The 13124-nt window shown below is 35.1% G+C and overlaps 1 protein-coding gene across 3 annotated transcripts in view; it reads right to left on the bottom strand.

Annotated features, from left to right (window-relative positions):
* CDH13 (cadherin 13) overlaps positions 1 to 13124 on the bottom strand; it is a 510139-nt gene that overhangs the window by 214204 nt on the left and 282811 nt on the right. For 2 of the 3 annotated variants that reach the window (XM_031051835.2, XM_031051834.2), the window contains exon 1: positions 1793 to 1931. In XM_031051835.2, coding sequence (XP_030907695.1) covers positions 1793 to 1811 — 19 coding nt within the window. In that variant the 5' untranslated portion in view covers positions 1812 to 1931. Of the gene's footprint in view, positions 1 to 1792; positions 1938 to 13124 lie in introns of those variants that run through there. The other variant, XM_031051836.2, reaches the window with a different exon arrangement.

The raw sequence follows: 13124 nt of genomic DNA, 5'->3' as shown, positions 1-13124 counted from the left end.
AATGCAGTATTTGAGCTGTTTGGCACCACTTCTTTTACAAAAATGCTGGATTTAAGGGCTGTCAATCTAAGCTACACCATCCTACTCAGTGATATAGGAATGTGTATCTATGTGAGCATGACAAGATGCTGCTCTGGTTCAAATGATAAAGTAGGACTCTTGACCTGATTAATAGACACATTCTGCTACATACTATTAACTGTGCATTTTGTTAGCAATATGGTCTCAGTTAATTACAGAACTCTTGTTACAGGGGAAATGGGATGTGGGACAATCTAAGAAGTTTGTTTTGAATTGTGAATAAGGGATTGATACCTGAAATAAGAATGCACTAGAGACCTACAACAGAAAAGAGTGTTCCACTTGCAGCCTTACTCACAAAATACATTTCTTATTTGAATTAAAAGATTGTCAACAGGTTCATTACATGCTTGTCACAAGTATGGTAAATGAACTTTTACCTGAAAACTCTTTTGAACCTGATGAAGGAGCAGCTCTTAATGCATTTCCTACCTACAGCTTTTCAAACAGACAATGGCAGCTATATGTAAAAGTGCAAAACTCACTAAAAAGGTTACCTGATTTCTAGAAACTACATAAATAATAAAGTAATGACAAAGAATAGCATCTAGTCCTATGAATATATAATACAAAAAAGTGAAAGGTAATGTCTATCCTTGTTCAGTGTAAACAAAGCACATATCACCGCATTAAGCTTCTATGAATGTTAAATATTCAGAAAGACATAATATACTTTGATTCCATTTTCATTTCAAAATATTCCAGAATACCCATACAACTAAAACCTTACATCTGCACTCACAGCTTCAACTCTTTAAGTTGCCTTGTGTTCAGTGATGTATATGTTACAAATATATAACCGAGAAATCTGATCTCTATTAGATCACTGTCACTCCACTGATATTAACAGGAGCTTTGACTGGTTTCAATTTCTTTCACCAAGATCCACATTAACTCCATAACATAACACAATTATCGTTTATGAATGCAGCGAAAGTACTACTTCAATGGAAAGCAACAGCTATGTAATAACTCACAACAAAGTTTCACAGCAGCTGAGGATAACAGCTGAAGAAAACTAATTCAGCCTTCATCTGCAGGGAGAGTTTAACTGAAATTTGGAACAATATCTTATACTTACAGAATTTCATCATCAGACAAAATCAAGAATCAATTTAATCAGAACATTTTCACTATTAACTTTAACTCCCAATATGTGTTTTTATTTTGTTGCCACTGTTGTATCTGTACTTACAGAAGTAACATTGTTCAGTATTTCAATTTTACCTACAATATTAGCATATCAATAATGTGCTTTCTATTTATTATTATTATTATATAGGAATACTATATAACCTTATGCTATATACACAAAGTCACTCTTCCAGAAGCTAACCTTATAAAGCTGGAATTCTCACTCTGAACAGGAACTGTACATACTATTTGGTCTGAATCTTAATCATATCCCAGGGGTTGTCTTCCTTGATTGCAGATGTGAATAAAAAAGCGTAAACTGAAATTGAAGCTTTCATTCCAAACTTACTTTACTTTTTTTTTAACCCGTCTTTCTTTTTTTTACTTCAGAGACTTGACTGTTTTTCAAAAATCATTATCTGCTGTCCTAAAGGGCTGCTCCCACCTCTTTATGGGGGGAAGGATTCAATAAGCCACAGAATCAGCAAGAAAAGTTGTACAATATGAAAACAGTGCATTTATCAACACAGAATTTGCTCAGTCATTATTTGCAGAAATGTGATTGGCATGGACTTACCTGTAGGGGATCCCTCCATGACATGGCCAACATAGGGTCCATCTTTAAACAATGGCTTGTTATCATTTTGATCAATAACTAAAACTTCTAGGCGAACTGGACCATCAATTATTTTCCCATTTACATCAGTGATCTCAACTTCAAGCTGTATGAACAAAAAGAGAGAAATAAATTCATTAGTTTACTATCAGAGTGAGCAAAGAGTAAGGAAAAATAAAACCAGGTGCTGTAACCAAACCCTGCTAAGGGTATCACTCATAGCCCATTCTTTTGGACTAAGTTCAGAGCAGATTTTCAACCTAAGCAAAAAAGAAAGATGTACATTCAAATAAAAATACCCCTTGGCAACCTGAAAATGCCAGATTCCCTGAAGAAAAAAATTACTAAAGTGTAAGAAGAAAAAGACCCCCTATAAATTGAAAACTAATCATGTGACCATTTAGGTGGTTTTGGTTTTAGTTTTGTTTTTTCTTACCTTTTTTCAAGCACATTAAAGGGGGCATATATAGAACTATTACAGCGTAACTGACATATCACCTAATGCTCAGCTAAAGGCATTTTTTTGTTGTTTGAAGGCTAGAACACATTAGACATATTAAATACATTTTCTCAGGAATAACACTATGGAGTATTATGTCAGGTAACTGGCAGTTCTCCAGATTTTCTAATAAAGTATGGAAACAACAACAAACATGGTCTTATATAAAAAGATACATATACATGTATGCACACTCACATCCCAATGAACAAAGGCACAGCTAATATAGGCACCTGAAGATTTGTTTGTACTTCCTTTACTAATAAAACTGGCAAGAAAGATCATACTATATATCTCAACTCTCCAATCTGCTTGCAATGTGGAATCACAATGAGCTACCAAAACTTAATCAGCTGTTAGGGCAAAGCATGCCAAAACTTCTTAGATAATAGAAAAGGACAAATGAGATTGTAAGTGCATGCTGTACCTGCAGTAAAGCAAATAAGTAAAACACAGCAATAAACAAATCAGAGACACAGCTCTCATATTCACCTAACCTACGCATCCCCAGACTCAAGTCTTTAATGGAGTTAAGCCAGACAGAAAATGAACCTGAGAGTAAACTCTAATATCACTCTCTTCCAGTCTTTCCCTGAGAAAAGTGGCAGCAGCAGGGGCTGGAAGTCTCTGAGCATTTGTTTATTGTGTTAATTTATTCTTCATTGCCATGCTTATACCTGTAAGTTATTTATAAGTTAGTGATAAAACCTACTGGGAAAGAATTAGGTCAGAATTCTAATCCCTTATTAAAATGGATAGCTTATTATCACATCTGCCTGTATTTTGTTATGCTTATAAATACATTCCACTTTTATAATTCAATGTGCCAGGTGTGAGCAGGAGTGTTTGTTAAGAGTACACTATCTGCTCATATAGGTTATTTGTAAATAGTGTCATAGCCCATTCTAGCCTCTGCTCGCTGCTTATCCTCACTTCTTGATCAATTGTTCTTGCAAGCCTTTTCCAAGCCTTATTTTTTACTAGAAATATAGTTTAATGGCTTAAAAGCAAACTCTGATGTAAAGTCAACTGATTCATGTGGCACTGGCACAACTGAAGCTTTAGGGATACATGCCCCTTCAATATCCAGGGCTTGTTCAATTCTGTACTCTAAAGTCAATGTAGTAATCTTTGGATTGCATATGACGTGATGGGGAATAAGAAGGAAAGTGCAGTCTTTTTTACTGAGCTATATTAAAGCTAGATAGTTTTAGATACAGTTGGAAACTGCTGACAAAGGAATCATAGGATTCTTGGGTTGGAAGATAACTTTAAAGGTCATCTAGTTCCAGCCCCTCTACAGTGAGCAAGGACAACTTCAAGTAGATCAGATTGCTCAGTTCCCTACCCAGCCCGGCCTTGAGTTTTCCCAGGAATGGGGCGTGGGGATGTCTCCCTGGAGCCTTCCTTTCTCCAGGCTAAGTCAAGCTCTCTCAGCCTTCCTTCAGTAAGAGAGGTGCTCCAGCCCTCTGAGAGTTTTTGTGTTCTTCATCTGGACCACGCTAATAGGTCCATGCTTTTCCTGAGCTGAGAGGTCTAGAGATAAACACTTTATCTTAGCCAATATTAACTCGTCAAAACTATGTTAATTGCTTTGGGAAACACAATAATAGTAATATTTCTCTGTGAAATTCCAGCAAATTCATCTTCAAATTCCAGATAATTTGCTATTCATCTTCATCTATTATTACCAAGACCACCTTGTCAAAGACCAATGGCCAAAAAAAATCACTGTTATTTTTTTGGTCAATTTGTTCAAATCAGTCTTTATTCCTATGACAGGCTCATAGGAATAGATAGATGATCTCTGTTTCATTTTATTAAAATGACAAAGGATTAATCTCCACACAATAATTTCCAGGCATTACGGCTTAAGTCAGTAGCTGCATTTAAAACTACTATTCTACTGTATTTTCAAAACAAAAGCCTGCAGCACCAGTTATGGCCATCTATCCTTACATGACTAGTTTGTAAAAGAAGCTGCCTTAGATCTTATCTTGTACAATAAAAAAACAGACAAAAAATCCTACCAAAAATAATCCATAGAGTCCCACTGCTCACAAAAACAACAAAGCAAAGAAGCAACAAAGAAAAGGAACAAAAATATACTGTTGTTTAAAAAAAACCCAATACATACAAAGGAAAGAAGCATTCGAGTGAAAGACAATATTGCCACAAAAAAAAAAAATTACTTTGAACAAGCTCTAAATAAAACCAAGTGGAAAATTAGATTGTGCCTAACTGTCAGAGGAGTGAGATTTCAGTCTTTCAATAAAGAAGAAAGGCAGGAAAGTCTATCTAGTTTTCATGTAAAACTTGACTGATGTGTGAAAGGTACTGCATTCATCCTTTTGATGACAAGAGATTGCTACTGAACATTCAGAAAGTATCTGGGTTTCTACCTGATTATAACAACATAATAAGTAAAAGTGGTAAGTATAAAGACAGATTTGAACAAATTGACAAAAAAAAAATAAAGTCTGTGAGCTCTGCAGCTGTTTATGTGAACACCTGAGCAGATTGTGCTTTCTATGTCCCAACTTTAAAGTTATAGAATTATGTTCTTAATGATGAAGTTACATTCATCATAATCTATCCAGTCATATTTTCAAGAACACTTGAGGCTAAATCCCAATTTCATTTTTGACAAAATTATACATATGAACAGCAAAGGATAAGCAGGAATATATGAGAACTGTTACACCTCATAAGTCTCCATGACAGGATGCAAAGCAGACCTTGGCTACTGCATCCAGTAAAGCTAAGAAATGTTGATAAAATTAAACAAACCAATAAAACATGGAAAAGGAATATAAAACTGAAAACTGCAGGCAGGAGCAGGTTTTAGCTTATTTGTCTAAGTAAACACTCAATACTCTCCCTTTTCAAAAGATACTTCTTGACTTCCTATCCAATATTTTTCACCATATCTGAAGCCAGGATCTTTGTCAGCACCCCAAATATAATTATATTATCAGAATAGTAAACTTATTCAAGCTGTGCAAACCTGTTTTAAGCATTCTGCTTTGTTTTATATAACTCTTGATTGCCTTCCACTCTGCAGTCAGCAACACTTACAGGAAAATATAACCAGTCTCATTCTTACTATTACTTAAAGTAATTTCAAAGGTTTCTCTTCACAGAATGGTTGTTTTCATTTATTTATTACTTTTGGTAAAACGATTCTGAATAGCCACCTTCCTTCTCTGCATATAAATGTCTATTCTTCAGCCAGCCAGCCAATGGCCCACAAAAAAATTACATTATAAGTTTAAAGTTTTCGTAAGTAAATCTGGGATATATTTTAGTACTTAATTATCTTCAAAGTCTAATACAGGTTCTTTAGTCGTTAACTGCCTTCTAATTTTAATTTCCAATTTGTTACTGATAAGAATGTTTCTTCACAGAATTCTGTGAGGGAACACCAATGCTGTATTGTGCCAGCTCCACATAGCACCACTGAAGGGCACAGTGGAGCCATCAGTGATGCTGGTGGTGCCTCTGGGAAAACATGTACAGGAATGGGCCAAACCCTGCGTGGGTGTTTTGTCTTCATCTCGATCTGCGAACTTTTAATCTCATTGCATTCCAATCCCTTAAAGTCAATGCATCATGGCAGGAAAAGCAGACAAGTAAAACACAGCCAAGACAGAGGAACCAGATGCTCAAATACCTGAGAGGAGCACCCTCATATGCAAAAGACTGCTATACCTTTACCTGCCCCAATCTCAGTTATTCTGAGGTATCTATAGATATAGACCACTCCTGGTTTTATTTATTCTTGTCTTGATTAGAATTGTTATGGAGAATACTTGTTAGGCTTATTTATCATCAATTTTTAAGTGTGGATCGATAGAGAAGGAAGGTTACAGACTTATGCATCTTTCATGTAGACAATTTTTTGGTAAGAAAAATATTTGGCCATCTCTGGGTCATAAAAAGTAGACAAGAAATTATCTTTATGGTGAAAGGTTTTAATAAAGATGATGTAATTATCTAAAACAACTCAAGGCAATAATACAAACATAAATTACTGACAAATTTCCTTGGTTTAAGAATATGAGTAAAACATTAATTTTTTATATGGCACATGAAGAAGTGGATGGAGAGTATGTGAAACCTAGATACACAGTTTCTAATAGGTATGTACAATTCTATCTAAAATTGCTTGATGAAAAGATTGTCTAGATGGTAGCAAAAAGTAGCACCACTACCTACAATGAGACAATTTAGCCTCACACTCAGAGTTAGAGCCCAAATTGGAAGGGATTAACTAGTCATTTTAAGCGCTCCTATGAGCATTTTATAGAGGCTCTATCTCGCTAACTCACGCACTTAAAAAAAAAGGAATTCTGATTCCTTAAAAATATACAACCCATTACTCTAATTTTATTGTTTTTTTATCCAGCAACAGCCATGTAACCTTTTATTAATGTGCCATTTTGCAGTTCTCTCACAAGTAAAATCTAAGAAGTTCCAGACTGAAAGGATCATTGCAGTACGGAAACATGTAACATCTCCTTTCAGTTAATGTTCAATACAAAGATTTTTGAAAGCATAAAGAATTACCTTAGTGATTTTAGGTATTATATTCTTCTGCACATTTCAAACCCATGAAGACTAGAAGCGAAGAAGCTATGTCTTGGCTTTTATTTTAAGACAGTTGTCTGTCTTTATTATTCATATTTTATCTCTAATATTTTTTGTGGAAAAACACTACTGGAAGAAAATGTAGGCTGCCAGAGTTTCCTGAATGCAGCCTTTCTTTTACCCTAAACCGTAAAACATTGTACATACTAAACAACTGCTATAAGTTTTCTGGTTCATTGCTGTCCTAAGAAGGTTCTATTCAATGTCTGAATAGCCATTAGATTTAGAATTGCAAAGAGTATTTTGAATTCTTACTAGATCTTTGTAACAATCAGCTTATCACAAGAAAATCCTCTCCTCAGGTGTTCCTAAACTCTGTTCTATTTCTTTTATTGGACATTTGCAAAATTAATCTTATTTATTTTTAACCTTAATGAAGCTCCAAATGCTAGTTGTCTTGTGCCTTTCTTGAAAAAGAAATAACTTGAATAGTGATGTAACTTATAGAAAAGCACAAAGCTGTGATCCAGTACAGCTATGCAATTACATAAAATGAGCAGTATTGTCCTAGAAAGCAGCATAAACTTTGCAACAACCCATCAAACTGTTTTGTACGTCCAAAATAAATGAAAGATTGAAAAGTTTCATCAAAGAACTCACTAAAATAAAGGTTTGCACTCACCTATCTTACAAACCTAGAATTATTTCCTAGTCCCTATTTTCTTAGCACAATTACCTCGTAACTGTGTGCATTAATTAAACAACAACAAAAAAGAGTAATTAAAAATCCAAGACTTCTATCTCCCAGAAGACTGACAAAGGATGAATTCTTCATTAGGTAACAGTCACTTTATCTTCTTTGATCACATCAGATATAAGGCTTTGTAGACACATTAATAGAAGTTTTGTGAAAAGGAAGAGGAAATTGATATTATAAAAACCTAACCTTTAAAGATAGTGGTCTTACTATTTTTAATCATTAGTCATATAAGTAGACAGTAAGGTCAATGTCATAATATTCTGGTTTGTGAAGCATAACATAACAAGTGCTTCTGAGAAAGTACAAAGAAAAAAATATTTAACTGGTACTCTTTATATGACTTAACTTTTTAAAAATTTCCTAGAACTTAAGCTTAAATATGCGAAAAACCCTGCATGACAGTATGAATTTTCATTTACTTACTCTGCTAGAATAGGAAGAAAGAGAGGTTTAATTTATGTGCTCACACTATACTGTAAGATTACAGTGGGGAAGTAAGAGCAAAACATACTGAAGTGAGTTGTCTGATGTTTCATAACAAGGACATACACTGATAGAAGAGCAAGATAAAATGAGTTTAAGGTAGTCAACTGTGCTGTAATTTATGTTTGAAGCTAAATGTCATTGAACGGAAAAACTGGTGGTTTTTTTGTTTGTTTGGTTGGGGTTTTTTTTAGTTAAGAAAGCCTTTGAAGAGTAGAGTGATAAGCCACAAGAGCAACATAATAGAAAACACTAATGTAAGGACAGAGTGAATGATGATGAATGCCAATAAACTTTCCTAGGAGACCTTGTCCAAGCTGAGTTAAATTTAGGTATACTCTACAGAACCAACCTGACTTGTCCCATTGTTTAACAGGGGACTATATGGTAGCTTGCTGATGGCAGAAGCCATCTGTGCTCAGCTAATGCAATCATGACTGATCCCTGCAAACGTGTAATTCCAAGGGGCAGCTGCCATGAGATCATTCCTAAATAGAACTGTCAAGTTTCTTGTCTTTCTTTTTGAGAGAAAAAAAGGCACTGAAGAGAAGAAATAGAAGTAAAAACTGTATTTTCATAGTTTATATACCTTTTGCTATCAGGAACCTCTAACTTTTCAAAACCAAATTTGCATCTCAACCTGTCAGCAGAAGGGTTTATCTAGATGTGAGAATAAGTCATAACAAGATCCCCACATTATTTCAAATGTTTTTTCTCTAAATAAAAGCAGCTCAAGTCAAGAAAGTTGCCTTAATTAACTTATAACTTTCTGTATAATTATCACATTAATTTCTGGTGCAGTAAACATCTCTATTGTGAATACCTACTGTTCATCTTTCTGTTGAAATGGGAAGTGCAAGAGCATTGTCTTCGCCAGTTTACACTCAGTAAAGGCCAACCTCCAAAAGCACATTGCTGCTGCACCTTCTTGACTTGATATAATATCAGGAATTGACCATCTCTCTGAAATACCTGGTACTGGCAACCTAGAAAAGCAACCACATCTTGGGGGAAGGATCTCACTCAGTGGGAGTATGAAAACAAATCCTGAATGGTTAAAGTAGTGATAACTGTACTTGTAATTTTTCCAGGTTCTTTATCCTGTACTGGCAGTACTACAATTGTCTTCTAGCATCAGCATGCTTCTGGATTTGCAGTTCACTTTACAGAACATACCTGGAAGTTTCCATCAGTGAAATACACTCATTGCTGCAAAATGAACTGAAATACCTTACATTATATTTTTTATTTTAATATATTAAATTACTCCATAGTACTAAGCTAAGCAATTATGAATTCACTATCTAATTGAATGTGTACACCATAATGCTATTAGCGTCACAGTGAATGTAATTTCTTCCACAGCTGTGTGTCTGAATCGCGATATTGCTAAAAAGGTGTTGTTTTCTGGTAGAACTTCAGGTCTGAAAATTTTTCTCTGCTGTGAGTATAAAATTGTGCCTTTCCTGTGAACAAGATCACAGAACATAAAAGCAGAAAAAATATAGAGAGGGAGTGCATAAGTCTCAGAGAAAATAAGCAAAACAGAATACACATAGAAAGTTTATATTGAAATCAGTTCTGCCTCTTCTGAAGGATAGCATTAAACCCAAATTAAAAAATTATTTTGAGGTTTTCAGGTCATTAAAGAAAATCTGCAATTTTGTAGAAGCTTTGTGTAAATAAAAGCTTCTGAAAAATGAACCCACAACAAAGACAGCAATCATGTTTTTTACTACTTATTTTAGTGGTTTTTCAATATTAAAAACAAAGCTAGTAATCAAGCAGTAAATGGTATTTTCAGTTATTTGTGCAGTTTGGAGCTGACAAGATTTACTCTTGTGAGTTCTTGTGACTATTATTTTAAGATTTCATATTTTTAGCATTTAAATATTTGCAATAAGTAAGTCTTTGTCTATGCCAGATTTCTTCTGATATTCGCAGAATGTTTAGTTTTATATATAAGAACAAACACTAGTAGCTAACTGTTCAAAGTTTCAGCTCATCTTGTGCCCTAGATCCATGCCTCATAATATCCAGTCCCTCTGATAAGCAACACTGTCTGGGGATACTACACTCAGGCTGCATGCGACAAAACTGGGTTTAAATGGTTAGTTGCGCAAAAGCCACAGTGAACAATGGAACTGGGAGCAGACAGTGGCAGACACCGGCATATCACAAAACTTCCTCTTCTGAGGTACAAGAAACCCTGACCACCTACAGGGCACATGAGGGCAGGTAGCCATGGGCTGCTCCAAGCTCTTGATATCCTGGCAGAGCTTCCCAAAGGACTATTGAAGTGCAAGCAGTAGAAGGACTTTCAAGAAGGCTTAAAACCACCCCCCTTTAGAGTTGGACATGAAGGAGGTACGAGGTATTCCAACTGATCATAACGACCCTAATTATGATGGAATTGGTAGAACCAACTGATGCAATACAGCAGAATGCTTCAAAAGAAAATCAGTTACATAGATAAGGTAAGCAAAAGATGGGAGAAGAAACAAAGATGACTTCTACAAAGCCATACACAAGCCAAATTTAAATCAAGATTGAATCTAGGGTTTTTTGATCTCTGAATATAAGACTGATAGCTAAATTCTATCTCTTGCTGAGCAAGCGATATAAAATTAGATTTACAAAGGTTATTAAGCTACCATCATGCACACAGTATAATTTTTCAGACTGCATTTCAAGGTTGGATAATATATCTTATTAAAATCAACACACCTTTGAAAGAGCTTTGAAAACCTGATTGTCGTCTCAATGTCTCATTTTTCTCTCATTATGCACTATTTTACAGCTGTATAGACACAAAACTACAAACGAACATAATTTTCTGCATCCTCACAACAGAAAGCTGGATATTTCTAAGGGTCTGTTATACAGAATTCAAAACAGAATTAAAGTAACTTCTGAAGCATATTTCCTGTTAAATATTATCCAGGAGTTTTGAAATTAGAATGCTCACTCCAAAAATAACCTCAGTGAACAAATGAAAAGGACATCCCTCCAATCTGTGGAGCAATGCAGCTTTTCAAATGAACTGATGTGTACTTCACACAGACCAAAAGTATTACGGATTATCATATAAATACTAATTAAAATCTTCCCATATCACATGAGAACACATGTTGAGTCCCTTAAAAAGTGGGGGGGAGAGAGTGGGAAGAGAGAGAAGATATCAGGATTCACCAAAGAAATCAAGTCTAATCACCACAAAAATATTGAATTAAAGAAAATCAAAGAGAGAGGAAGTAGGACTGAAATAACGGATTAAAACATAAGCTGTGCTACAATATTTAGGCTTTATGCTGCACCACAGAAACAACAACAAAGACACGAAACAGAAAAACAAGAAAAAGATAAATGTCTTTCTGCTTTTAAATAGCTTCTAACAGTATTCTAGCAGTGCTCAGCATTCTTACCACTTGAAAATAATTCCAAATGGCATGTAGGAAGTAGAAAGAGTTTAACAAATTTCATCTCACAGAAGGATTCAAGAAGCAACAGGGTCAGAGAGAACCCATAACTAATCAGACCAACAATAACAATCCAAGACCTAAAATGCATGGGTGACAAGAAAGCTGACTTATTTAGGCATAAGAAATAAAGGTCAGTGTAAATGTCAGGTATATATCAGACACACATATATTTTTCTTTGTTATTACTGCTTAACATATCCGTTCCTACAGATGAGCAGGAAAAGGTCTTAGAAGTTAAGGATCACTCAAGCTTATACCACTCTAGTACAGATTTAGCCAAACAGGTTTATCTATTTTAAAGTAAAAAAAAACATGTAATTACAGGAGCATTTGCATCGACGACATTACAAGCTGGGCTGGAAAGCACGCAGTGTACTGCTGCCTTCCTGCCCACCTTTCTGGCTTTGTCAGCATTCCTGGTGTGACATCTCATCCTCTTTACACTCTCAGTTTTCAAGTGATGAGCTGCAGTCAGGAGTCCTTCAAAGATCCATTCAAAAAGGAACCAAGATTTCTTGAGATCTCAGTGTTGATGAAGAGAAAAATTTGATAATTTGAAACCAAGGTTTTCCTAGCAGACTTTCTCCTCTTGAGAAATTTACTTATTCTGTAAAGAATTTGCTCTCTTCTTCAAAATTTGAAAAAATATCAGCATATTTTATATATGGTATTCACCACACCCTCAGAAGATACAATTCTAGTGTCTTTTTAAATTTCACCTTTCAAAAGGTTAGTTTGTAGATGTCAAATCATAGAATCATAGAATAGTTAGGATTGTAAAGGACCTTAAGATCATCTACTTCCAACCCCCTTGCCATGGGCAGGGACACCTCACACTAAACCATGTCACCCAAGGCTCTGTCCAACCTAGCCTTGAACATCACCAGGGATGGAGCATTCACAGCTTCCCTGGAGCTAAATGAGATTTGTTTGCATCTGCTTTGCATGATTTAGATAACTGTATTGAAAATCATAAGAGCCATGTTATAAAACCTATTCAAACTGCAGAGCTGAAAACCTAACACCACCAAGAGTCTTCACTGTGAAGTGTGTTTGGTACAAAACGTCCTGTTGCTGTATCTAGATTTAGTTTTTTTTATTTTTATTCCTCTATTAAATCTAATTCTAACTCCAGTAAAAGCGAGTTTGTCAATCTTCCTCAAAATCATCATAAGTGGTTTTAAACTATTTGATTATGAAGGTTGAATTTTGACATCTGATTGGCTATTCACAGTTAGAACTTTATCTTCATTTCACTCCCATATTCTTCCCTGAGCCTGATCAGTTACAATGACATATCAGCACAGGAGCTAACAAAGCACTGTTTGTGTTTCCCTGTTACTCTGAACTAAATGAGTTTTGCTGATTTTTCTACAGTCAGCTTTATTGAATTTCACATTACGCTTGGTTGTTTCTTCCAAGAGGATGTATATGGCAGATACTGTTATAATTCAGACAGCTGATCTTCCTGGTACAACA

The sequence above is a fragment of the Melopsittacus undulatus genome, chromosome Z, assembly GCF_012275295.1.
Source record: "Melopsittacus undulatus isolate bMelUnd1 chromosome Z, bMelUnd1.mat.Z, whole genome shotgun sequence".
NCBI lineage: Eukaryota > Metazoa > Chordata > Aves > Psittaciformes > Psittaculidae > Melopsittacus > Melopsittacus undulatus.
This window is presented reverse-complemented; position numbering and strand designations above follow the sequence as displayed.